This window comes from Parambassis ranga, chromosome 1 (genome assembly GCF_900634625.1).
Source record: "Parambassis ranga chromosome 1, fParRan2.1, whole genome shotgun sequence".
NCBI classification, from domain to species: Eukaryota; Metazoa; Chordata; class Actinopteri; family Ambassidae; genus Parambassis; species Parambassis ranga.
This window is the reverse complement of record NC_041022.1, coordinates 3,119,125-3,145,635: the sequence shown is the minus strand read 5'-3', so window position 1 is coordinate 3,145,635 and position 26,511 is coordinate 3,119,125. Positions and strand designations below refer to the sequence as shown.

Below are 26,511 nucleotides of genomic sequence, written 5' to 3'. Positions count from 1 at the left end.
GGCGTTTACTGCATTTGAAGGTGAATAGTTGTAAATAACTTTATTTGATAATGTTGAAATTTTTGAAAATTTGAAATGTACCATTTATATTTGCATTTTAAGATACAAAAATGGTTTGTTAAACACGTTTCTGGTTTTTACAGTAAAAAAAACTCGGGTTTTAAATTTTTTGTGTGAGTCTAGGTCCAGTTTCTTGATGCAGTATGTCAACACGATAACAGTAAAGTCACATCGGTGAGGTTGTGCTGGAAAAAAATACACCAAACAAGACAAGCTAAACCATTTTTAAGCTGGAATTTAAAGGTCCAAAAATGGACAATTATACACATGACCCCAGAGGGTTAAAGACGGGCTTAGACCTAACAGATATTGAAGACTTTGAGTTAGTTTTGAATTGCTCTTTTTAGTTTGTGTTGTACCTACTCACTACGTGCACACCTAAAAATAACAGTCATGTCCTGTGATCCGATCACAAGACCATCTCTTCCATGGTCCCAGTCGATGGCCAGTCCAAAGAATCGCGATGGACGTTTCACTTGTTGTCCCATGATTCTCTGGAAGAAGAGGTCAGACATGAGACATAGTGCTGTCGTAATTAAAACAAAGACACGCCCTGATCTGGTTCTACTGGCTTTGTCAGGATCTCTCTCTCACCTGGCTGAAGGTGCTGCGTATCCCTCTGTGCCTGTCTCCGAGGTAGATGTACACCACCCCTCTGTTATCATCCTCAAATGGAGCTCCAACAGCAACGTCTCTGAGTCCATCTCCATTCAGGTCTTTAAGACTGGATATACTGGTGCCAAATCTGCCGGTGGATGGTGCTGCCACGTTTAGTACACTTTCCAGTTGTATCTATGGAGTATTCGGATATTAGTTCACGAAAGCTCCAGGAGTATCACTCTGAACCTGAGCCGTTATCGCAGCCCACCTCATCGGTCAGTGTGTAGACATAGATCTGGCCTTCTCTTTCTGAAGGGAGTTGAAACAGTGGAGCTCCCACCAACAGGAAGTCTGTGTCACTGTCTGAGTTCACATCTAGTAAACACAGCTCAGCACCAAAGTAGGAACCGCTCTGAAAGGTTGGAGGGTGTAAATGATGAAATAAACAGGTTAAGAGAGGTGCAGGTCCTGCAAAGACTTGTTTACTATGCCAGGCCTTGGTGGCAAAGGTGGAGCTTAGCCATAAGACTTGAACCTTGGGTAATAACCAAAGAGAACAGGTGGTTGGACTCACTGTTCCTCCACATCGAGAGGAACCAGCTGAGGGAGTTTTAGATGTGACCTCAGGATACATTTCAGGGATTGTTATCTCCCACCTGGGAAAGCCTGGAAGTTTCTTCTACTCAAAACTTTTACCAACAACAAGAAGTAAAGTTGCTTCAGTAGATGCATTAAAAGAAAGACCTACCTGTTCCCCTGTTATTCTTTGGGAAAATGTCCAGTTGTTGTAGTTGTGTGTGAAGAGCGCCACCTGGCCTGTATGCCCAAACATTGGTGCACTTGTGAAATATAGAGGAACGCTTTTCCTCTGTCCAATGGAAACACTGTTTCCTGCAAAAGTGAAGAATTTGTTAGAGCAAAGATGACACTGTAAAGTGTTAAAAAACGTTATGTTTGGAGGGGTTTTAATCCATTACTTACTAAAGAATGGAAACTAATTTGCCTTTCAATAAAGGAGAATGCACAGAGAAACATGAGTTTACCCTGGTAGGAGGCCATCTTTGTTTCTGGATTGTCCATTTGTGTTTGAGGACATTCCTGCAGAAATCGTCTCCAGCTGTTTGATCCCAGTGGACCAAGAGTCAAGGTGTTCTGTGACAGAAGAATCTGGTCAGAGCTCAGAGAGGAACTGAGGAACAAATGACAAGTGTGACACTGTTCTACGGAGACAGCAGGAAACAAATCATCCCTAAGCTGTGGCATAGAAAGATGTGTGTTTGTTTGGCAGCCATTCAGCGCTTATCACGGTGGTTTTCTGCATACAAACTAGAAGATTTCACAAGAACGTGGGCCGATGTGCACTCGCCGCAACTCTACGGGGTGGGTGGCTAAGCGCTGTAATGATTTTGAGGCTTTTGTTTTGAAAATCAGTGTGTGTCTCTGTGCGTGTGTCTGTGGGTGTGAGTGGGTTGGGAACACTCCTTAAAACTTGTGTTTTATTTTGAAAATCTCTGTCAGCCATGTGCTGTTATTGTGTAGGGTCTTTTATTTTGAAAATTCATGTGTCTGTAGCCCTAGTAAGGTCTGTAATGATTTTGAGGCTTTTATTTTGAAGGTGTGTGTGTGTGTAGGTGAAATCAGAGAAGTTGGATTCTATTGTTTAAGGAATTCTATTTTCTGATTGGCTAAGAAATTCTGTTTTCTGATTGGTCGCTAGGTCGCTAAATCCAGACAGCTATAGGAGCGCACAGTAGTCTGCCTTTGACTTGTGTATATGTGAACTTGTTGAAATGCGTGTGTCTCACTCTTGACTTGAAAGCCCTGCAACCGCACCACTTTAGTAAAGAGAAATTCAAAAGGCGACGTAACACTAAAAACATAGTGATTTACGTAGGCCCGCCTCTCATGCTCGGCAACAGAATAGACACCGCATTGTGTTTTAACCAAGCGGCAACCTTCGGGGCTCAAACTTGAAGTCCATGCGGAAGTGTCAAAACTTGTAATTCATGCTGCAACCACTGGGGGCTGGCTCCAGCATCGAGTCATTTCCCATAGACTCCCATGTTAAAATGGCCGACTTCACAGCAGAAATTAACATGTTTACAGCCTGGTACAAAAAACCACTCTGGTCTCAGATGATAGGTTCTCTTCTAGTGTCAATTGTACGGGGGTTGAATTTTTTTACAACTCACTCGTTTTAATTGTATTTGGACTTAAAATTACGCATAATTATGGGCGTTGCCTCTTGAGTGACAGACGGTTGCCGTATCACAGCACGAGTTTCCTGCTCCCACGATCGCCTGCCCCCCTAAACCCCGCTTGTGTGTTGGTGAGATCCTTCATGTGTGCTTCTCTCATCAGTTCATCATGAGCAGTACCAGCTTCGTATTCAGTTAAACACCTTTCTGTAGTTTGTAGAGAACTGAACTAATGTGAAGAAACATAACTACCCCTGCTTTTAATCATGTCTGTGGGTGAAAGTATTTTTTTTTTTTTTTGCATTTTTCTCTCTCTCTCCCCCCATTAACCTTCTATGTCGTTCGACCATGTGTTTTTTGCGATTTTTGTGAAAACTACATCCAATCGGAAAGAAAAGTCATAGTCTTTAAGTGAATGTTGTGTTCTTTTCACATTTTACAACATTACATCTGTCTTGGCTAATACATTTTATGTTTGACATGGCTCACCTTGTAGAAGACTGCACTGAATCCACTGCTTTCTTCTTTAAATCATAAAACATGAGACATTATGGAGATATGTGTTACTGACAGCATTAAATGGGTTCTTTGAACACAACTGTGGCACAGACATAGGAACAATAACATCACCTTCTATCTGAAAGATCTTTTTTTGAACATGTTCCAACACTCCAGTTAGTCCGTCATAGTTCTCGATTTTGAAGGCGTTTTCAGGCTTTGAGGCGATGGTCTCAAAACGCTTCAAGTTGACGTTTTTAACCTGAAACCAAAGGTTTGGTGTCAGCAGTCTGTTGTCAGTACTTACAGCTCCAACCCAAACACACACAGCTCACCGCAATGACAAAGCGAATGATGTTCTTCTCATTGTATCTTTTAATGATGTTGTCCCTGTCCCGATCGCTGGGATCTCCATCTGTGATCAGCACCAGAACTTTAGTAGCATCAGGAGAGGCGCCTGCATCGGGGCTGTCAAAGATTTCCTCCCTGAAACAAATCGAAGTTTATAAATCTTACAAGAACACCAGTACATCTGAGTGTTTGACCGACTGAACTCACAGCACATATTTGAGGGCTTTGTGTGTGTTGGTGAGATCCTTCATGTGCGGTTCTGTCATCAGTTTGTCATGAGCAGTACCAGCTTCGTATTCAGTGAAGTTAAACACCTTTCTGTAGTTTTTGGAGAACTGAACTGCTGCAAACTGGAAAAACCAACATGATTATTATATATATTATGTAATTTAACTAATATGTCATGAATGTGTTTCATTGACATTAGTGTTGTTTATTTGATAGATACTCAAATATAAAATGCATTTATATCGTTATAGAGCAGTGACCTTGATTGATTTTTCCTTCAGGCTTTCCATCAGACTTTGTATAAATTCTTTATTTTTGTGGAACTCCTCTTCAGTCATACTCCCTGATCCATCAAACAGAAAAACCAGGTCCACTGTCCTCTTTGTGTATTCTAAAAAAAAAAATACGGTAGGCCATATAGTGCAAATTTTTAAAGAACATTTGACCAGGGCATAAATATTGAGAAACATGTTTTACCTGGTAAAGCAGGAGTAACAGAAGATATTTGCTTTGCATTTGTGATCTTGTGACACACGGTGTTCAGGTTGAAGTTCTCATTACATTCACGGAGTACACTTGAACCGCAAACCTGAATCAGATCAGAGTATGTCATGTACTGCACAACATGTATTTCACTTAAAGGAAATACCTCCTCCCGTAGATGTCACTAAGAAAATAGTACAGTGCCCTTTCAAATCCATTCATCTGTAACCAAATGGGACAAAATGCTGTTGGCTGAGGATAAACAATTTAGATTTTTTTGCACATGTTTAAATGAACTACCATGGAATGCTGCCAAAATCAGCCTCACACTGAAATATTTAACTGATATCTAATGTGCAATGCAACCAGGAATCTTTCAACCATGCAAAATGAAATGACCGCATGACCAGGGATTGTTTATTGATCACTGTCTGATGTGTTTAAAGCTTCAGACACACATTGGCCCAATTCACACTGGAGAAAGTCATTCCAGCTAGAGTAGGATTGAGCCCAGACAGCCTTTAAGCTGGATGCATTCAGACCTATTTTCAAATCTGGCTAGCACACACTTGTGTCCGCACTCAATCTGGCTTCATCCAGCATGTTGGCTGTCCTCCAAACCACTAGGTGGCTCCTCGTAATATACAGAGTCCATTCAGGCTGCGGTAGGACCGTGTGTGTGCATGCGTCATGCGTTTTTTTTGTCCCATGTTGCGCCCCGTGAACCGGAATTAGCATGTCGCTAGCTGGATTCGCGAGCCACACTTGCGTTCACACCTGAGCCACATTTGAGCCAATCCGGCTAGATCCACCTCTCGTAGGTGGATCTAGCCGGATTGAAATCAAACTGATACTGCCGGATTCGAGGTGTTCACACTCAGAAAAAAAACATCTGGATAGGCCCGAATCCTGCTTTAGCCAGATTTTTTTCCCCAATGTGAACGGGGTAATTGTCGATGAGGAACCTCAGTCAGGTCATCTTCATTCAAGATGTTCATGAACCTGCTTGGAGGAGCAGCAAAACATCTACAAGTCCAGCTGGCCTGCTTCAAGCTCTTGAATCAGACACATGTTTTAAGTAGATAGTGATTATTACAGTATCCATCCATCCATCTTCAATCCCTTATCCGGGGCCGGGTCAGGGGGGCAGCAGTCTAAGCAGGGACACCCAGACTTCCCTCTCACCGGACACTTCTCCCAGCTCTTCCGGGGGAATCCCGAGGTGTTCCCAGGCCACCCGAGAGACTCAAGTCTCTCCACCATGTCCTGGATCTTCCCCGGGGTCTCCTTCCAATGGGACATGCCTGGAACACCTCCCCAGGGAGGCGTCCATGAGGCATCTAAAACAGATGCCCGAGCCACCTCAGCTGACTCCTCTCGATGTGGAGGAGCAGCGGCTCTACTCTGAGCTCCTCTCGGGTGACCAAGCTCCTTACCCTAAGGGAGCGCCCAGCCACCCTTCGGAGGAAACTAATTTCAGCCCCTTGTATTCGCGATCTCATTCTTTCGGTCACTACCCTAAGCTTGTGACCATAGGTGAGGGTAGGAGCGTAGATTGACTTGTAAATCGAGAGCCTCGTGGTGGTGCTGTGGCTGATAGTGGGCCTTGGCATGGCAACATGTTCAGGACAGGATGCGTTTTCGCTTTTTGTTGTGGTGAAACATAGAAGTTTGTCACACCTATATGTGACGCAGGATACTCAAAGAACAGTACGATTTTCATGTCAAAATGTGGCATGGATCGCTAAGTAAAAGTCCAGCCAGAGCATCTATGAGGCCATGATGAATGTTCCTCTTCTGCTCCCTGCTGACCACAAGGGCCCAAACAACACTGCCTGTGGCTTTAATTGATCTGTCATGATTGAATTAATTACAGAGTTTGAATGATTTGTAGATTGTTGCTTTCTGTTTGCATTTTTCAATATCACATCAGTTTTGGCTAATACATTTTATCTGACATGGCTCACCTTGTAGAAGACTGCACTGAATCCACTGCTTTCTTCTTTAAAGCATAAAACATGAGACATTATGGAGATATGTGTTACTGACAGCATTAAATGGGTTCTTTGAACACAACTGTGGCACAGACATAGGAACAATAACATCACCTTCTATCTGAAAGATCTTTTTTTGAACATTTTCCAGCACTCCAGTTAGTCCGTCATAGTTCTCGATTTTGAAGGCGTTTTCAGGCTTTGAGGCGATGGTCTCAAAACGCTTCAAGTTGACGCCTTTTACCTGAAACCAAAGGTTTGGTGTCAGCAGTCTGTTGTCAGTACTTACAGCTCCAACCCAAACACACACAGCTCACCGCAATGACAAAGCGAATGATGTTCTTCTCATTGTATCTTTTAATGATGTTGTCCCTGTCCCGATCGCTGGGATCTCCATCTGTGATCAGCACCAGAACTTTAGTAGCATCAGGAGAGGCGCCTGCATCGGGGCTGTCAAAGATTTCCTCCCTGAAACAAATCGAAGTTTATAAATCTTACAAGAACACCAGTACATCTGAGTGTTTGACCGACTGAACTCACAGCACATATTTGAGGGCTTTGTGTGTGTTGGTGAGATCCTTCATGTGCGGTTCTCTCATCAGTTTGTCATGAGCAGTACCAGCTTCGTATTCAGTGAAGTTAAACACCTTTCTGTAGTTTGTGGAGAACTGAACTGCTGCAAACTGGAAGAAACATAACTACTAATTTAATTTATTATTAGAAGGATTTGATGAATGTCATGAACATGTGACCTTGATCGATGAGTTCTTCAGGCTTTCCATTATATCCACTATGAACTCTTTGTTTTTATGGAACTCATCTTCGGTCATACTGCCAGATCCATCAAACAGAAAGACGAGGTCCACTCTTCTTTTTGTGCAACCTGAAAAAAATATTGATAAATAAATTAGACTTATATGGAACATGGTATATAGTGAACTATATATTAATTCATGAATAAAGACATAGAGGTGACAACAGAACCAAAGAAGTCAAATCTCTGCAATTTATTCACCTTGGACAGTGAGTCTGTGTTCACAATAATCCGTCCTCTGGTTAAGAGTAGAATTCTCATCACATGGATGAAGACCACTCGGGCTGCAAACCTTGTTCATGTAACAGAACAAAAGAAATGTGACCTTTGTCTGACAGAAAATGTGTTTCCAGTAAAGCGATGATGAGGTTTGTGACTTTCTTACAGTCAGTTGAGAGTGAGTAGAGTTTCCCGTTACTGTCAGTCCAAAGTGCTTGATGGGTATTTGATTGTCTGTCAGTGAAATGTCTGTGGCGGGAACATTGGATCAGAACCATTCATAACGAGTGCCATCTATTACACATCATTGATCACGATTTTCTGTCACTATTAGTATTAAAAAACTAAATAAACAGACTCGTTAGCCAGTTCAGTGGTTATATCAGCCACAGGACAGGAATTGCTGCTTCCAATCATATAGAGTTATTGAGCAAGCAAGCTAAACTTAGCTACATCGCTTAGCTGCACTGCATTTATGTAGCATTATTTTCTTAATCACCTTTATTAATAAAGTTAGCTTAGCAATTTTAGCCATGTTTACTGATTTCCTGCTGCTAGGTAGTGAGCAGTTTGTCTGCAGGACCAGAAACTGCACTTTATTGTATTTGCATGGAATAATTAGCCAGAGTAATTCTTCTGTATCCATTCTTTTCACAATAAAACTAGGACTGCTGGATAAAAATAGGATGAAATGATTTTGGAACTATGTATTGATAATCTCTTTAGCCAGAAGTGTTGACAAGTTTCTTTTTTAATAGTGTATAGTTAATTTGAAAAACATGATTACACTGTGTACCTGGAATGATGAGGCAGAGGTGGGTTTGGTTGAGATCAGATCTGCATGTTTCTTCAGTGACTGATATCCTGAGGATGAGAGAGTGGGAGTCAGAGCGAATGCACAGCAATCATGGATAATCCCAGGCCAAGAGAAGGCAATCTGTGCTGTGTTGTGGCCTGTTTGGGAATAAACCTCCTTAGAATGTGTCAGAAACTACTGGACCGAGGCAAAAAAGGAAAATAAATGTGATTTCTATAGTTGAATCCTACCTCACACCTCAAAGTTATCAACCACCTTTCACAGTCAGCGACGGTACGCACCCTTTGTCCTGGTCAGACTCAGACATGAATCCACCCGCGTTGCTGGTGAAGAAATCTTCTCGTTGCACTCTATACATCTGAGGGTTTGTGGTATCGATGTAGAAAGCCAGCGATACACAGGAGGCTGCAGGTTGTGGAAAGAAACAGAATTTAAAGAAGCTTTAATGGAATATATGGTGATTTTTTTATTGCTAATGCTAATTAGAAGTGATGGAATCAGGTTTCTGCAGCTACTCAAAGATTTGCCCCTCATCATTAATGTCATTATTAGGGCTGTCCTGATCCGATATTGATATCGGATATCTGTCCGATATCACCCAAAAAACAAATATCGGATTTTATCAGAAGGCATCTAAAATCTCCGATATCAACGCTCTCATAAAAGTAGGTGACGCTTCACACTCCATCACAGTAGTTGGCGGTAGTGCACCCGTTGCTGCCGCCCACTGAAGAAGAAAAGCGCCCGGCTCCAGCATGTAGAGATCACGTGATCACAACAAGTGTCTGTACGTGTGCGACTGTAGCAAGGAGAAGACATGTCGGCTGTGTGGCAGTATCTTTCCTTACAATCGGACAAAGACATTGCAGCTACGTGCAAAACTTGTCATGCTCACATTTCCCGAGGAGGCATAGAGACAAGGAAGTTTAATACGACCAACCTCATCGCACATTTGAAGCAGCACCACAAACAACAATATGAAGTTTAAGAAGATCACCGAGGCGAAAAAACAAATATCCTCTCCCTCCCTCAAACAACCAACGCTGGGCGAAACATTTTAAAGCGTGACAAACTCCCACGGGACAGCAAAGGGCATTAGCTATAACAGAAAAGAGCCCAATTTATTGTTCTCGATGTCCGCCCCCTGTCTGTGGTGAGTAATGTCGGGTTCAAACGCTTACTTGAGCACCTCGAGCCTCGCTATATTATCCCTAGCTGCCACTCCATTGTCGACAAAACTATGAACCAGATGCATGAAGAAGCTAAGACGTTCATCGCCAGACACATAGAGAAAGCTAATGCTGTTAGCTTCACCACCGACATATGGACCTCAAGCCATTCTCCGCTGTCCTTATTGAGTCTGACTGCGCACCGGATAGACAATGAGTTTACATTGCAGAGAGCAGTGTTACATGCACGTGAGTAACACTAATAGCGAGTAACAGTAAGAGTAGTCAGCAGTTTAATAACTGACTGACATTGTTTTCTGCTCTTGTTATTAGAGAGGTGTGTTTATTTTGTTTACAATATTTGTTTAAGACTAAAAGCAATGACCACATTGTTTTGGGCCCAGTTAGTAAAACTGGAGCTGTGTGGACTCTTGAGTTTGAGCAGTTGGACAGTGAACAATACTGTTGTTGGTTTTGTGTCCCTGCTCTCAGTTGTTCTCACCATAGTGAGCTTGCCCCTTATTTTTTTTACTTTTGTATTTTATTCAATTGTTAATAAATGGGTCTTTCTCATACCTACTGCTTCTGACAATTTATAAAGCCTTTTCTAACATTCCACTCTACAAAATTTGTAATTAAAGTATGTATGATATGTGTTGATTTAGTGTTTAGTGAATATCGGATCAATATTGGTATCGGTCGATATTCATGGCTGCAATATCGGTATAATATCGGAAGTGAAAAAGTTGTATTGGGACAGCCCTAGTCATTATCAAGTCGTATCATGAGTATTTTGAATTTATGGTGTCAGTTTTCCTAAAATGTTCTCCGTAGCCTTTAAATCACAAACTTTGCAAACAAATGTTTCAACATTTCTGCTTGTGTGTGTCTTCGTTCGAACTTTGCACCCACACAGATCAGCAGTTACACCTCCACTGCGTCTGTGTGCTTCTTACACAGACATGAGTTTTTTGCCATCTAAAAATGTAAATAATGATCAGACTGATAAATTATTGATCCAGCCTCAAGTCTAAACATTTCCCCATCTCTAGATATGTGTTACTTACCGACAGCCACAGTGTAGATGAGCCACACGCCATGATTCTTCATCTTTGGTCTGTTGGCTCTGATGGATGGAGCGGTATTTAAGTGATTGCCGGGAGAGGAGGGGCCAGTAAAGAGGGCGGGTATTTTTTTTTTTTTTTTTTTTTTTTAATTTTTTTTTTTTTTTTTTAGATACTGTATTAATCCCAGAGGGAAATTCGTTACGGCTGCTGCACAAGCAGTGTCATACAATGACTAGCAAGGCGCGCCACAGGCTAGGGTGAAGTGTCTTGCCCAAGAACACACAACAGTGACTAGGGAGGAGTTGGGATCAAACCACCAACCTTCCGGTTATTGGACAACCCTGCTATCCCACTGCGCCTGTTGCCCCCAATTGGTCACTGGTTTAGTGTTGAGAATAAGCTGAAGATGATCTTCATGTTTTTTTTTTCTACATGCTGTTAGATCCCAAATCTACATCAGCTGCATCAACAGCAGGGTTTTCAAACACAACAAAAAAAAACAGGTTTCTCCCAAGCAGCAGCCTTTGGGGCTCAGACTCCACGCGGAAGTGTCAGAACTTGTAGTTCAAGCCGCAACCACTGGGGGCTGGCTCCAGCAGCGAGTCATTTCCCATAGACTCCCACAAAAAACCACTCTGGTCTCAAATGACAGGTTCCCTTCTAGTGTCAACTGTATGGGGGGGATTTTTTGAACCTGAAACTGTCTTTTTAATTATTTTCGGACTTAAAATTACGTATAATTATCGGCATTGCCACTTAGAGTGACAGGCGGTTGACGTATCACAGCGGAGTTTTCGTCCTCGTCCTTGTCCTGCTTCTGCGATCGCCCTCCCCCCCTCAACTCCACTCGTGCTCCCCCTCTTTGCCCATATTTAGAGTTTTGGCGGACTGTGACGCTGCCAATATGGCGGTGGTCAAAGCGTCCCGGAGCCTCCCACCGAGCCTCAAAACGGCAAAGGGGTGACACTTTGTTTTATATACCAAACCAAAAGTTAGTGTCACTCAGATCCCACCAGCAAAATTCTTGTAGTACACAATAATCAAATCTGCTCCTTTACAACCATTTATTGTACTTTTAATTCAGCAGAATAATCCTCACTTTCTGAAGTTCGATGGAAACAGTCATTGTTATGCTTAAGTGGAAACACCTGGGGCTGTGCAGCCGACCCGACACAAGACCAAAGCAAACAGTGAATGTGTTTGAATGATGAATGTGCAGCATCACTGAGCCCCACACCGCTGCTCCAGCCGAAAGCACCTCACCTGTGTGTCGGTGTTGGTTCAGCTTCAATGATTTACTCAATGAACTCCCTGATGATGATAATGTTCTATATTGGCTTCTGTTTTCCTTCAGTCTTTGCAGTATCTGTTGGTTCAGTCTCTCAAACATGAACTTCACCGAAAACGAGCGATGACCTGAGAAACCCTCCACATTTCTGAGCATCTTCCTCTGTTCCTGTATCTCTGCTGGCAGTCAGCGCCAGTTTTCTAAACCTGCTTCCTCTCCTGTGTTTGTTTTGTTTGTGTGTTTGGATTTAATTTCAAATTGCGAAACTGCAAGTTGGATTTTGAGTGGTGCTTCTGTTCAGGTCTTCTTCCAGTTGCTTAAGCTCTTACAGGAAACAGCGAATACATGCAGTGAAGTCTTAAGAACCCCTTTTCTTTAAGTCTGTGTACACATGACAGCAGACTTTCACACAAGTCCTGGAAGTAGACAACAGTGTTAATTTTGTTGACGAATCATTTTCGTCATAGTTTTCGTTAACAACCTTTGTTTGCTGATAAAAATGAGACGATAACTAAATAAAAACTAACGCACAGTGCCAAAAACGAAGACGAAATGTATTGACACTTTCGTCAACGAATAAAAACGAGACGAAATTATTGATGGAGACGAGATCCAATCAGAGCATATTTTGTTTGTGGAAGGGAGGGACGAATCAGGAGACGGCGGCAGAGAGCCAATCAGAAGTGCTCTCTCTGCGTAAGGACGTTGCCCCACGATGCTGGAAGAAGGCGTCCTCATGCATGGTAACACAACACAGGAGGAGAACAGACACACGGACACGTTTGATGTCAAGACAAAAGAGACGGTTTGCAAACCGTGCGGAGCGACTATCAGCGGTAAAAACAATAAACCTGAAGCGACATTTGCAGACGAGTCATCTTAACTTCCGTTCAAAGATACACGTGACAAAATCTATAAATGAAGACACCGCTGCTGATGGTTTTACAGCATGTGCACTGAAGTGTTTTGCTGTAGTTATGGAGGATTCATGAAGAAGGTCATGACTGAACAGTGTATTCAGGGAGAGCAGCTCACTGTTCACTGGTTCTTTTGTGAAAAGATCATAGCAATTAAATAAAGAGGTGTTTCAAACCTTAATTATTTCATGAAAAAATATATATCATAGAATTTTAGTCGACTAAATCCACGGCAGATTTAGTCGACTAAAATTCTATGATATTTAGTCGACTAAAACTAGACTAAAAGTTAAAAATAGACTAAAATGTGACTAAAATCAAATGACATTTTAGTCACAACACTAAAATAAAAACTAAATCAGAAATTGCTGCCAAAATTAACACTGGTAGACAAACAGAACCCGAGCACACAAATGAAACAAGTGTTATACTTGGTCATTTATTCAGCAAAATGGTCCAAAATTACATACTGGATATAGAAGTTCAGACACATTTATAGACAGTATTGCACAGAACAACACAAAGCGGGACCTTTAACTACTAAAAACAAAATACAACTACAGTGGGAGGAGATGTGACGTCTCCATTTAAACCTTAATTCTCTACAAAGATGTTCCCTGATTCAGAGGGATGTTATAATATAGAATATTTTCTCAGTGATAATCCTGGCTCTTTTTGATATTGTCAGTTTTGTCGAATCGATCGTACGACACCTGAAATCACTACACAGTTTATCACAGTAACAAATATTTAAACATACAATCAGGTTTTATACAAGTGAAACTGCTCGCTCAAAACTACCAGCATAAACTAACGTTACAGTATAAAATGTAAACAAGCTGCTTTAACCGAGAGCTGAAGGAAGGAGATGGGTGTTTAAAGGATGGAGGGCCTTTTGCCTACGAACACAACCAGGATCGGATGGATCCTCACAGACCGGAGGGCTGATTGTAGTCCGATGAGAAGCTCCTTCACTGTGACGTACGTACCTGGTTTTATGCTCGGTCTTTGGGTTTATGACCTTTTTCCTGACCTCCAACCTCTGCTGAGGGAAAAAATGTATACTGTGCCATTTAAACTGCTAAACTGGAATGTCTGATCCAAGATGGCTGCCGGTCATTTTAGCATAATTTGTTAAATAAACTGTTATTTATAATAAAACACACAGGTCATATGTTACATAAGTTAAACAGGTCATTATATTTGCAGGACAGGCCGTGATGCTCCGGTCCCCTGTTGCTCTTCACCATCCATGCAATGGACGACGTTACATACTGCTAATGAACTGATGCTCATTTTTTCCACTGCAACACACATGATGCAGTGTGGAAGCACTTTATAAGGGTCTACAAAACTTTAAGACTGCTAGCTGCTAACGCTAAAGAATGTGTTGTGATGAACTGGTACTGCTAATGGTGGCTCATAACACATTCAGTGGCGACAAAGATGGCACTGAATGTGTTAATGAACACTGCACATTTCCTGTGGTGTGGTGAAAATGGAGAGTTTAAGAAGCCACGCTGACAGTTAGTGCTTCCTCCTCCTCCTCCTGTGTCACAGCAGGTGTCGTGCTGCCATTTGCTTCAGCAGCACCGAGCAGTTTTTCCTTCTCCTCGTTGCCGTTGGTGGATCCAGACGTAGCGGCGGTGGCGGCGGCGGCAGTGCTGGCTTGGAGCGCTGCTTCTTCTTCTGCTTCCTCCTCCTGCTCTTGATAATACTGCATCGTTTTTCTCTTGAAGCATCCCATCTTGTGACGGACACACAAAAAGAAACATTAGAACAAAACGGCCGTAATGCAGCCACAGACCGCTCAGAGCCGCAGACGAACCCGACACTGACCTTACACAGGATGATGGTGAGGATGATCAGGAGCAATACTCCGAGTCCAGTTCCCGTTACAATGATCAGCAGTTTGTCAGGGAGGATTGTGAACTCAACCCGGACGTCAGCCTGTCGGCAGGAAGACGTGCGGTTTAGACCTTTTAAAGCAGGATCTGTCTGTAGTGTGGAGTAGAAAATGAATTTACCGTTTTCATGGTCGGGTTGTTCTCTGGAGTGCCGCCATCTTTTTTCTGACGGGAAACATGTGGAATGAATTAAGCTTCACTGGAAAGAACAGAATCTATCAAACGGCTTCAGTCCGATCCAACTCACCTCGTGTTTCTGGGAGGCCAACATGTACCGCTGCTCATCGTAGGTGACCACCATCTTGCTTTGAAACGTCACCTTGGCGCTCTCTCCGCTGTATCGATTCAGAAAATGGATGTTCTGTAGAGAAATGACTTTACTGCAATATGTGCTGCAACCAAGGGCTGGAGCCAGCAGAACCAAACCTGTGTGTTCTCTGTGTGTTGTGTGTGTTCTTTGTGTGTTGTGTGTTCTCTGTGTGTGTTGTGTGTGTTCTCTGTGTGTTCTCTCTGTGTTGTGTGTGTTCTGTGTTGTATGTGTTCTCTGTGTGTTCTCTGTGTTCTCTCTGTGTTGTATGTGTTCTCTCTGTGTTCTCTGTGTGTTGTGTGTGTTCTCTGTTGTGTGTGTTCTCTGTGTTGTGTGTGTGTTGTGTGTGTTCTCACTGTGTGTTCTCTGTGTGTTGTGTGTGTTCTCTTTGTTGTGTGTGTTCTCTCATTGTGTTGTGTGTGTTCTCTCTGTGTGTTCTCTGTGTCTTGTGTGTCTGTATTTTGCCGCCTACCTTTGCGTACTTTTCCAGGTCTCTAAACTGAACATCTCCTGTCAGTGTGATCTCCACACCTTCATGTCTGTCCAGGTTTAAAGTGTCGCACACCACGGCTTGGCAGTTTTCTGATGAGCAGTGCTGCCACACACACACACACACACACACATACACACAACAGGAGGTGACTGTTATTCAAGGATTGACAGCTGACTGTCATGTTCAGGCGAAGTTGTACTGACCTCAGACTTCAGGTGCTTGTTAACTCTGCACTGAGTTTTGTTCTATAAGAAATAAGATGAAGGTCAGTGACGAAGCGATGAAGGTCACACAGCAGCAGAAAAAACAAAACCTCAAAATAAATCACCTTCTGGACAGAGACACGATGGTTGTTCATCTCAAAGTTATATTCCAGGTTAGTTGTAAAGAACAGGGACACATTGGCAGGAAAGTCCTTAAACCCAGTGTTATCTATCTGTAAAGAGACAGCAGGAGTCAAAACATTTCAGGACGACTGAAGTGATGAAGAGGTTGGCGCCCCCTTCATTTCTCAGTGGTAAAAATAAAGTGTGTTCACGTGAAAAAAAATGTGAAACTTCTGCTTTTCAAACTGGTAGTAAACTGGCAATCTGAATGAATAGTTTGAGATTAAAACGAAATTCCTAATCCCTTTATCATGCACAGTGCTGCCCTCTAGTGGCATGATCTCCGTGAATGCATCTTCAGCTGAAACAGGATGCAGGGATCAGACTCAGTGAGCCGCCTCACCCTGTACGTTGTGATCAGCTGTTTAGGCGCCACATCGTCTGATGTGAAGTTCAGATACGAGGTGGAGTCTTCGCTCCTGAAAAGAGAGAGCGGGTCACAACCTGCTGAGAGCTGCCGGACACACAACTCACAGCTGGATTAACACGTACACAGCGTGTTGTGTGTGTGTGTGAGACACTTACACTGTTATTGCCATTTTGATTTCATATTGCACAGGGATAGATTTGGTCACTGTGATGTTCCTGGTGGGGGGTGAGTTATCACTGTGGATGAAGAAGACTTTTGTCATTGACACAAACAACATTTATTTTTGCTTTGTCCGGGTTTAATGCAGAGGACCTGTACCTTTTTCCTGCAATAGCCATTGAGATTGTGTCGTTCCACTCGTTGTTACTCGTGACATAGAAAGAAATGTTAAAGGTTGCCTTCAAGAGAAAAAACAGACAGCCCTGTTAGATCTGACGTTTCCGAGAGCTGCTGAAACTTGTCGGCCTGTTGGGTATCTGGTTGTGGTTTGACTCACAGAGGATCCTCTGCGATACACAGGATGGCTGACGCCACAGATCGTTTTGTCGAGAGCTTCTTGATCCCGGCAGTCGTGGAGCGTCGGCCTTGTGAACTGTTTTAAGACAAACAAAAAGCAGCAGACTGAGACCCTGCGGGACCCTGTGGTGAAAGAGCTTTAACTCCAGTTTTTTGGCTTGTTGGTCTTTTTAGGCTTTGTGCGATTGTCTTCACAGTGCTTCACAGTTTGAAGTCACACCTCTGACAAACAGCACATCCTGTGCTGGTTTCAACTCTACCAAAGAGTCTCATCTGTTTCCTCTGAGCCTTTGGTGACAAACATCCTAATAAGACCTGCAGTGCTGTGAAAAGGCGATTTGCAGTTCATTCAAAGTCTGAGAGTAGTACAAAATATCATTAAGAACCAGAGATATATTAAGAACCTGATGCCAGCAACGTGTGGTTTACTGCTGTTTTGCATCACTTCTCTGTTTTATTATGACCTTTGTTCTCCTTTTGCTGCTGCGGTTGTAATGTGTGCAGAATGTGACTGCAGAGCCATCAGTGTGCTGATAAAAAGGTGGCTGGGGCCTCTCCGTCTTTCCTAAGACCCTTTCAGATCAGTTTTTTTCTTTGTGTGGCCGAGTGTTTAACTTTACTTGTGGATGCACAGCTCCAGATTCCGTACAGTCACACTGTCCACTGACTTGGAGACTGAGTCTTTGGTGTGTTCTTTGTGCCTGGTGGTGGGAAGTAATGGACCCAAGTCTCATCCATGCTTACAAACTGCTGTGGAAGTTTCTCAGGATCCAGCTCAAACCTGGCAGCTTGTGTCTTGACTTCTTTTGAATTTGAGTTGGACTTACTGCATGGACACGTTCTTGAGAGATACCAGTTCTGTGCCAATGTGCTGGTGTGTCACTCAGACCCTGTTCACACTGAGGAAATCAATCTGGCTAGAGCGGGATTCGGGCTGTATCTGGATATATCCATATAGTTTTTTTTTCTGAGTTTGAACAACAGAATCTGGACATACCCGGATTGATTTCAATCCACCTCTTGGAGGTGGATCTACCCAGGTTGGTTCAAATCTGGCTCAGGTCTGAACGCAGCGGCATCATACCTCCAGGTTCACGGGGACAGTGTCCAAAAGCCGTATGTAAACAACTACGACAGCTTTGCCCCGAGTTTATCTTCGACGTGGCTACAAAGGAATAAACATGCATGTGTGATAGCCAGATTTGAAAATAGGTCTGAACGTATCCAGCTTGAAGGCTATCTGGATTCAATCCTACTCTAGCTGGGCTGACTTTCTCCAGTGTGAACGGGGTCTACAAAATGTCCTGGATCAGGGGTCTGTGTGGTGGCACTGTCTGGCCTACCACTGCGTCACCATGCTGGAATCAAAAGTGTAGCAGTTTGATTCACCTCTATGAGAGTCATCCTGGAGAAGGAAATGCCTGGAGGATAGTACATGGTGAGGTTGGTGTTGTACGAGTCGTCGCCGTGATTGGCCAGTCTGGCTGTTATGTTGAAGTACTTATTTTCCGTCACCACTAATGTGGAAACCCTACAGAGAGAAAAGAGAGCACTTCTTACATGCGGTCATGTGATGTTAATGTTATGTAAACGTGTGCGGTGATTGACAGATGAACTCACGTGAAGTTGAAATCCACCTCAAGCTCAGCAATACAGGTGTCATTTTTCCTGCACTGCTTTTCAAAGGGAACCTAAAAAACAACGTCAAAATGAAACATACACATCATGTACAGATATGGAAGAGGCATACAATTGACACGTTGACACAAATAGATGACACATTTAGAAGACAAAGCACCACATGTACCCATAAATATCTGTATATTCATTATTTGTGGTGTCACTCATACCTCAATAAAAGCCTCCACATTGTTGTCCTCGTTCAGGACAGCATCGGCCGTCGTCTTGTCAGGTTGGAAAAACTGTAGTTTAATAGTGACCGGTGACAGCGTGTCTTTCACACATTTCTGCAGACAAATATTAGAATAATACAATATAAATATTTACAGGTGAACCATACACATGGTTGTAAATACTGTTAATTAATCTTCATACCGGCATGAAAATGGGGTATTTGAAGCATGTTTCATTATTTATCAGTTCATAGGTAGAAGTCAGGTTCCTGGGTGTCTTGTCAGTTTGGTTGAAGAACCCTCGGTTTGTCTGTCTCATCGGATCCACGTTGAGCATGTACGTGATGTTCAGTCCGATGGCTTCTGCTCAAAGGCACAAGGCAGGATTAAAATGATGCACTGACAGGATCTGACTCAGCCGCTCTATGAATGAATCCAGTGGACTCCCTACCGGAGTCGCTCTTTGTTGCCTCATTCATATTAAAGCAGATTTCTATGGTAACCATTGGGAGTTTTTCATTGGCGTTGCCTGGGCAGTAGAGTTTCTCAGTGCTGATCTGTCTAGGTTGGAAAGACATGCGAGCGACGACATTTATAACAGGCTTGGACCTGAAAGACAGATTACAGATGATTAGTTAGTTGGATGGTACACTAACATTGTATCAGATGATGATTGAGAATCAATAGATTGGAACAAGAATGGCCTCATTTCAGAAAAAATGTGCACAGTCTCTCTTAAAAGCTGCAACCTAGAGGTCAAAACCGTGTGGGTCCATACAGTGTCATACCTTAGGACCACAGCTGTGCCCTGTGATCCAACCACAATGTCTGGGAGTCTGTCGTCTTCAAGGTCCATGCTTCCATCAATGGCCTGTCCAAAGAATCTGATACCAGACTGTACTGCCTCTCCTTCGATCCTCTGCAACAACAAAATGATTGACAGAAGAATGTCTCATTCAACTCTGACTAAATTCAGTGTAGCTCTGTGGTTAAAGTTCCACTCATCAAGCACTTTCAGATATGCTCAAACCTGCCAACCACCAAGAACCAGCTTGTGTTTATAATCACTGATGACACTCAGTTCTCAGAAACTGTCTACCTAAACTGAAGCTCCACCGGCACCCCATAGCCCGCACCATCACGCTCTCTGCCTTGTTCACCTGGCTGAAGGTGCTGCGTATCCCTCTGTGTCTGTCTCCGAGGTAGATGTACACCACCCCTCTGTTATCATCCTCGAATGGAGCTCCAACAGCAACGTCTCTGAGTCCATCTCCATTCAGGTCTTTAAGACTGGATATACTGGTGCCAAATCTGCCGGTGGATGGTGCCGTCACGTTCAGTACGCTTTGCAGTTGTACCTATGGGAGATGAGGGTCAATGATTACCCAGAGGTATTAACTGTCGGTGTGTATTCCAATATCTGAATGGTGTCACAGCCCACCTCATTAGTCAGCGTGTAGATGTAGATGCGGCCTTCTTTCTTCTGCTGAGGCTGATAGAACAGCGGCGCTCCGACCAGCAGGAAGTCAGTGTCATCATCGGAGTTAATATCTACTGAGCACAGTTCTGCACCAAAGTAGGAACCGATCTGAAAAGTTTGAGACAAAAGATTAGGTTATTGTTCATCAAGCACGACGCAAAAAAAACAGGACGACAAAAAAGGATGTTCTGGTTTTGTTCCTGTAACCACAGAAATGTGCCGTGCATGCAAACACCGTGCAGATAAGACACATGCAACACAAGAAATTTGCATGTCTGCCAGGCAACGCACATGTAATGAGTAAAATGTAGGTCACTCACCTGGCCGTCCTTTATTCTCTGGGCTCTGGTCCAGTTAATGCCGTCGTGCTTGAAAAGTAGAACCTGTCCTGTGTGGTTGAACCTTGGTGCACCCGTGAAATATAAAGGAACCTGGTTCTTCTGTCCAACAGAAACAGAATAACCTGCGACAGCAAGCCGTGCATGTCAAAATCTGTTCACAAAAAAAAAATCTTTCTGTGTAGAGATGACTTTACCCATGTAGGAATCCATCTCCATCTCTGGATCTTCGATCTGGGTTTCCGTCGTTCCTCGATGTTCCTGTAGGGAGCCTCGCCAACTGTTTGATCCCACAGAGCCCAGAATCAAGGTGTCCTGTGACAGAGAAGTCCGGTCAGGTCCAGGTGACAGGACAGCAGCTAGGCTTCCAAAAACCACGACATCCACAGTATAAAGCGTCCCTGATATGTTTAGAAGGACGTGACGTGCATTCTTTTTGGCAGCCAGTCAACTCTTGATATTGGGACTTGGCCTTCAGATATGTGTTTTTTCTGGCTGTAGGGTTAAGGAGGTTGAAATGTCTGAGCCTCCATACAGCTTCTGCCATCTTTGGTAGATAAGATGGTGCTTTGGGTCACGTGCTGTCGAGTTTTTTTTTTTTCTTCACACATTTCTGTTTTTCACACTTACATATCAGGGCTTTGCATCATGTTGGCTGTTAACAAGGAAATGATCATTTTTCATTTACTGTGTAGTCATAAAGGTTTTTTTCAAGCAGTGGTTAAATGAGTAATCTGGTCTGTGGGGGCGGCTCCTGTCGCCTATAGCAACCTGCAGTGGATGCTAACATTTAAAAGTGATCGCTTCATTTCTTAGAGTTCAGCAGCACAACCTTGGGTTGAACAGGAAGCATCGGTTGGATCCTTTCCTACAGCTACAGAGGCAGGTACCTCAAGGTGCTGTGGCTTAGCTGGTCAAAGCGCCTGTCTTGTAAACAGGAGATCCTGGGTTCGAATCCCAGCAGTGCCTTTGTCCTGAATTTCCCCTAGGGGATTGATAAAGTGTCTGTGTTTTTGTTGCATTTCAAGTCTTCTATGCCTAAAACAAACACATGCAGGTGCCATGTGTGTCTCTGTGTGATTGTGTTCTCGTCACAGTTCAACTGTTGACAGTAGAAAACTTTGGACGAAGCTTCCATGATGTCACACACTGGTTTCTGAAGCGCTACTCTGAGTCTGTGGGAGGATCCAACGGTTCAGTTCAGGCTGGCGTTGAAAACACAACTAATCGCAGCAAATCACAGACAGGGACACACACACAGCTTAAAGACAGAGCTCATAACAAAGGAAAGTGTTAAAGTGTAATAAATACGATCCACAAGGAGTAAAAAAAAAAAACAGGAACGATATACATAATTTTATATATATATATATATATATATATATATATACATTGTGATCAAATTAATTTGTGCTAGGATGTTATAATTTATTAAGAACCAAGCTATTTCTATGGTGCCATAACAGTCCGCAAAAACTCCGCCAAAAGAGGGGGGAGTGCAAGTGCAAGAAGTCTGTGTAAAGACTTATAGATTACTCACCTTATGGAAGACCGCACTGAATCCAGACTGAGCCATTTCGTTTGTCAGGTTTCCTGCCAGAGCCCCTACAACACCTAAAACATGACACGACATGGAGACACATGACACGGCTGCAACGGGATCACTGATCAGAACAAGAGACGAAAACTGAACACCACCTTCCATCTTGAAGATCTTTTTTTGAAAGTTTTCCAACACTCCAGTTAGTCCGTCATAGTTCTCGATTTTGAAGGCGTTTTCAGGCTTTGAGGCGATGGTCTCAAAACGCTTCAAGTTGACGTTTTTTACCTGAAACCAAAGGTTTGGTGTCAGCAGTCTGTTGTCAGTACTTACAGCTCCAACCCAAACACACACAGCTCACCGCAATGACAAAGCGAATGATGTTCTTCTCATTGTATCTTTTAATGATGTTGTCCCTGTCCCGATCGCTGGGATCTCCATCTGTGATCAGCACCAGAACTTTAGTAGCATCAGGAGAGGCGCCTGCATCGGGGCTGTCAAAGATTTCCTCCCTGAAACAAATCGAAGTTTATAAATCTTACAAGAACACCAGTACATCTGAGTGTTTGACCGACTGAACTCACAGCACATATTTGAGGGCTTTGTGTGTGTTGGTGAGATCCTTCATGTGCGGTTCTGTCATCAGTTTGTCATGAGCAGTACCAGCTTCGTATTCAGTGAAGTTAAACACCTTTCTGTAGTTTGTGGAGAACTGAACTGCTGCAAACTGAAACATAATATCATTCATTTTATTTAACTTCAGTAATACATGGATGTGTTTTATAGATGTGTTGTTAGCGCTGTGACCTTGATTGATGAGTTCTTCAGGCTTTTCATTATATCCACTATGAACTCTTTGTTTTTATAGAACTCATCTTCAGTCATACTGCCAGATCCATCAAACAGAAAGACGAGGTCCACGGTCTTGCTTGTGCATTCTGAAAACAATTCAAACACTGAGTGATGATCTGTACTATATATTTATATGTATATATGAGAGGCATTTCTGTGTTTTTACTCTGGAAGGCGGGGGTAAAGGTGGAGAGCTGCTGCAGCTCGTCTGTGATGTTGTAACAGATGCTGTTCAGATAGGAGTTCCCATGACATTCATGGGCAACACTTGGACTGCAAACATGAAACTAAAGAGAAAGAGGTGAAACAAAAGTAAAAACGTTGATTTGCATTGCAGACGTGTCACAGAGGAGGATTTTCTTACAGTGGTCTGAGAGTCTGTGGAGTCTGCAGCTATGGACAAGCCAAGGTGTTTGGTGACTGTTGTGTTGGACAGGGGGTTCTCTGTGACAGAAGCCCTGGATTAGTACAGCAGTTGTGTTTCAGTATTAGTGGAATATGTGATGTTGAGTACCTTTAGGTTGGAAACACTGGTTGGGTTGGTCAAGGCCAGGGTTGCATATTCCTCCAGACCCATTCAGCCGCAGAGGCGCAGTGACGATGATCCTGTGGACCGCGAGTTTGTCAGTAAAACTGGTACGAGCAGCACAGCAAGCTGGCTGACACTGTTGCGTTACGTAAATTCATTTGTTAAACCACGGCTGAGCCTCTGAAGCCTGAATGAAGCAGACTTACCCTTTCTTATCGCCGGATTGGAACTGAAGCACTTTGTACCCATAGAAATCGTCCCTGTCACCAGTGTGGATGATGGGTTTTGTCACATCAATGTAGAAGGCCAAAGACACGGGGACGACTGCAGCTGTGGAGAAACATCTGTAAAGTTCTGCTCGAGTGGATGAGTACGCGAGCTTCTAACTTTGATAAGACTCTCAGCAGACAGAGAAATATTCTTTACATGAACACATAACATCATGATGCTCGTGTTAGCTTTTCCTGTTCCTGCAGTGTGATGTGTTTAAATGTTTGAGATAAGATCTGTGGATAACACAAGCTCACTGTGCCATGACACAAATAACACCAGAAACACCGCGCTCGTGAGTAATTTAAAAAAAACTAGTGATTAAACCGGACCACAAATTATGTAATGGTATGAGGTATGATGTAGAAGAGGTCAGAGTGGTAAACCTGGTGGTGGTGGTGGCATGGTGATGTTTACGTAGAGAAGATTGAAGCAAGGCGTCTGGACTTGTAGAGTTTTCTTGAAGACGTTTCGCTGCTCATCCAAGCAGCTTCATCAGTTCTAACTGTTTGGTGGGGAAACATGGTTTATATGTGGTTACAGACCTATGTGGGTGGGTCTGGGTAAAAAACTTAAAAAAACAGCCCTAAATGTTTCCATACTTACCTGTGATGAAGTATGGAAACATTTAGTGCTATTGTTTTTAAGTTTTTTTTTACGTTTTTTTACCCAGACCCACCCACTGAGGTCTGTAACCACATATAAACCATGTTTCCCCACCAAACAGTTAGAACTGATGAAGCTGCTTGGATGAGCAGCGAAACGTCTTCAAGAAAACTCTACAAGTCCAGATGCCTTGCTTCAATCTTCTCTACGTATAATGATGACCTGGATGACTGAGAATCTTCATCAACATGGTGATGTTGGTTGATAGTGGAGCAGTAGTTTTTGTTCTTCTATTCAAGCTTCAGACATCTTAAAGTGATGTTCATTAGTGAAGCTGATCCTGTTGAACAAAACCCTTCCGTACCGTTGACTCTACGTTCTACAATAATCCCAAACACAGCACAGAGTATCCTAACTTCATCTCCACTCCCAGGGCCGATCTGGGCTGATCATCCGTGTAGCTTTTCACAAATGATCAGCTCCATGTAGCTACAGCTAGCTAGCTAAATGCTCTTCTGCCAGGCTGGGAGTTAGGCCCATTGATTTGTATGACAGATCATTTATTGGCAACCTCTGTGTTGTTGGACACAGTCCACGTGTTTGTATCATCAGTCATGCTGGCTGTAGGGAGGCTGGCAGACTGTATGTTGGTAGTGCTAACTGTAGGAAGCAAGCAGGGTTCAGACAGTTAGCTCTGACTTAACTCCCCTGATTGGATTTGCTGTTGATTAAAAAACCGATTGATTCATGTACCTTCATTTATATTACACATAAAACCTCTAAACAACCAGGAGTTTGTGCATTTTTCATTCCAGACTTTTGTTCCTTGTATACAGTGAAACGTGCTGTGAGCAGAGTTTCTTGTGTAAAATTGACGGACTTCCTCTTTATAACATAAAAGCTGAAATGGGGGGAACCGACTGTTTAATTTCCTTTCATATCTTCATCTGATTCCTCGGCTTGACTGAACTGTGCAGACACTAACTATCATTAAACAGGCAACATGTGCAGCAACAACACAAAGAAAGTCCTCTTCAAAAAACACACCTACCAAACACACTGAGACAAACGATAAATAAACTGAACAGAACACTGAAACATTCCTCTGCTTTTGTTTTGTCAGTGGAGCGTTCTGTGTCGAATTTACTAACTTTATGTTCAGTTTTTTTTACCTTTAGAGCGGAAAAAATTATATAAAAAAAAAATACACAAATTCAAATTGTGACTTTGTGGTCAGACCTCATCCTGGCTCAGTCTGAGGAGTCACTGATCTTTTGTGTAGCGTCTTACATTAAACTCACTTCTTCACTCCACTAATATAAATCATATGCGCCTGACCATATTTTTCCTTAAATGACCTGAAATGCTACAAAGTCTTAGATCTTACCAGCAGTCACCAAGTAGGTGAGCAGGCAGGTGGCAGGCAGCCCGTGCATCCTTCACGACGAGGCGGGCGCTTCTGTCAGAGATGAAGTGTCGAGCAGCGCTTCCTGTGTGCTACTTACAATGAGGGCGTTTCTCTTACAGGTGGTTGTGACACTTCTGCAAAGCTCTGTGAGCAGAAAGTCTGACTTCCGCCATGCTTCCCCTTTTTATTGGCACATCCTAAATCCTGTTGTTTTTCACTTGAAAAACACTTTCTGTTGTTTTCTGAAAAGTCAGAGTGAAGCTGATGAAGACTCGGACACACTTGGACCTCTTAAGTTCTTCAGAAGGTCTTAGAGCAAAGTGACTTCAAGCATGTTCGCTCTGGACTTTTTCTGACAACAAAAGAAGATGAAGCTGAACAAAGTGAGAGTGATTGTCCTCTTTTTATGACGTCTGAGTGGAGTCTCTGGGATCATTGCTCCATTTATTGTAACGAATAAGTAAAGAATAATATATTTTCTTGATTTAACATCTTAAAATAAACCTGCTGTCTATTATACAAATTGTGGTTAAGAGCTGCAACTTGCATAGTAATAAAGAAAGGTATTTCTGTCAGATGATAAATGAGGAACCTATGCGGCGTGTATGAAACTCTGCTGCCTTAAAAGGGTTAAAGAAATGTTGCAAAGCACAACATAAATACATATTCAACTGAAAACGGGTTTTGGGGTTAACCACAGTCTGTAAACCAATGTGGACGCCCCTGTGGCCGTTTCAATGCAGGCAGCCTCTGAGTCCACCTAAACTCCTGGTTAATCCAAACCGTGGCTGTAAACATGTTTTTTAGAGGTCCACGAGGAATGACTCACTTTTGAAGGCAGCCCCTAGTGGACTCTTAAGAAAGTGCAGTTTTACACACTTGTTGATTTTTCAGCCTCATGTGGCTGTTTGAGTAAAATGTTTGTATAGTTCCTGCCCCATTAGCATGATGTA

The 26,511-nt window shown here is 42.9% G+C and overlaps 2 protein-coding genes and 1 non-coding gene across 5 annotated transcripts; 1 reads left to right on the top strand and 2 right to left on the bottom strand.

Annotated features, from left to right (window-relative positions):
* Window positions 1–13: 13 nt before the first annotated feature.
* LOC114431996 (integrin alpha-L-like) lies at window positions 14–10,585 on the bottom strand. 3 transcript variants are annotated; one of them, XM_028399774.1, is made up of 21 exons: window positions 10,499–10,585; window positions 8,544–8,667; window positions 8,242–8,309; window positions 7,612–7,694; window positions 7,428–7,518; window positions 7,165–7,295; window positions 6,953–7,095; window positions 6,730–6,880; window positions 6,527–6,656; window positions 6,386–6,420; window positions 4,413–4,524; window positions 4,196–4,326; window positions 3,915–4,057; window positions 3,692–3,842; window positions 3,489–3,618; window positions 3,348–3,382; window positions 1,704–1,812; window positions 1,409–1,551; window positions 929–1,072; window positions 655–852; window positions 14–554 (listed from the first exon to the last, which is right to left on the bottom strand). In XM_028399774.1, exons 1-21 carry the CDS (start codon window positions 10,539–10,541, stop codon window positions 420–422), a joined length of 2,430 nt encoding a protein of 809 aa, XP_028255575.1. In that variant the 5' UTR covers window positions 10,542–10,585; the 3' UTR covers window positions 14–419. The 3 variants fall into 3 exon arrangements, with proteins under 3 accessions (XP_028255575.1, XP_028255732.1, XP_028255657.1); XM_028399931.1 differs by having other exon boundaries at window positions 3,348–3,379; XM_028399856.1 differs by having other exon boundaries at window positions 6,386–6,417.
* Window positions 10,586–13,437: 2,852 nt separating this feature from the next.
* LOC114438053 (integrin alpha-M) lies at window positions 13,438–25,689 on the bottom strand. The gene is made up of 31 exons (XM_028409096.1): window positions 25,538–25,689; window positions 23,481–23,604; window positions 23,260–23,351; window positions 23,110–23,189; window positions 22,912–23,032; window positions 22,701–22,831; window positions 22,478–22,620; window positions 22,255–22,405; window positions 22,052–22,181; window positions 21,894–21,967; window positions 20,551–20,668; window positions 20,336–20,478; window positions 19,977–20,123; window positions 19,696–19,893; window positions 19,324–19,454; window positions 18,987–19,144; window positions 18,738–18,898; window positions 18,533–18,649; window positions 18,303–18,373; window positions 18,072–18,213; window positions 16,663–16,758; window positions 16,485–16,564; window positions 16,322–16,402; window positions 16,140–16,215; window positions 15,739–15,846; window positions 15,614–15,655; window positions 15,390–15,512; window positions 14,858–14,971; window positions 14,731–14,775; window positions 14,543–14,653; window positions 13,438–14,450 (listed from the first exon to the last, which is right to left on the bottom strand). Exons 1-31 carry the CDS (start codon window positions 25,584–25,586, stop codon window positions 14,211–14,213), a joined length of 3,597 nt encoding a protein of 1,198 aa, XP_028264897.1. The 5' UTR covers window positions 25,587–25,689; the 3' UTR covers window positions 13,438–14,210.
* Window positions 21,249–21,322, top strand: trnat-ugu (transfer RNA threonine (anticodon UGU)). The gene has a single exon. It is a non-coding gene; the product is annotated as a tRNA-Thr (tRNA).
* Window positions 25,690–26,511: the final 822 nt, after the last annotated feature.

Bases quoted from the DNA above. Each gene is read 5' to 3' on its own strand.
- LOC114438053 (XM_028409096.1), bottom strand. From the start codon at position 25,586: ATGCACGGGCTGCCTGCCACCTGCCTGCTCACCTACTTGGTGACTGCT. The intron at 18,214-18,302 runs GTGAGTTCATCT...TTCTCTCTGTAG, and splicing joins GAGGTGGATTTCAACTTCAC to GGTTTCCACATTAGTGGTGA. The intron at 14,654-14,730 runs GTAAATTCATTT...TCCTGCCGACAG, and splicing joins ACAACCCGACCATGAAAACG to GCTGACGTCCGGGTTGAGTT.
- LOC114431996 (XM_028399774.1), bottom strand. From the start codon at position 10,541: ATGAAGAATCATGGCGTGTGGCTCATCTACACTGTGGCTGTCG. The intron at 8,310-8,543 runs GTGCGTACCGTC...TCTCATCCTCAG, and splicing joins GAGTCTGACCAGGACAAAGG to GATATCAGTCACTGAAGAAA. The intron at 6,421-6,526 runs GTGATGTTATTG...TATGCTTTAAAG, and splicing joins AAAGATCTTTCAGATAGAAG to AAGAAAGCAGTGGATTCAGT.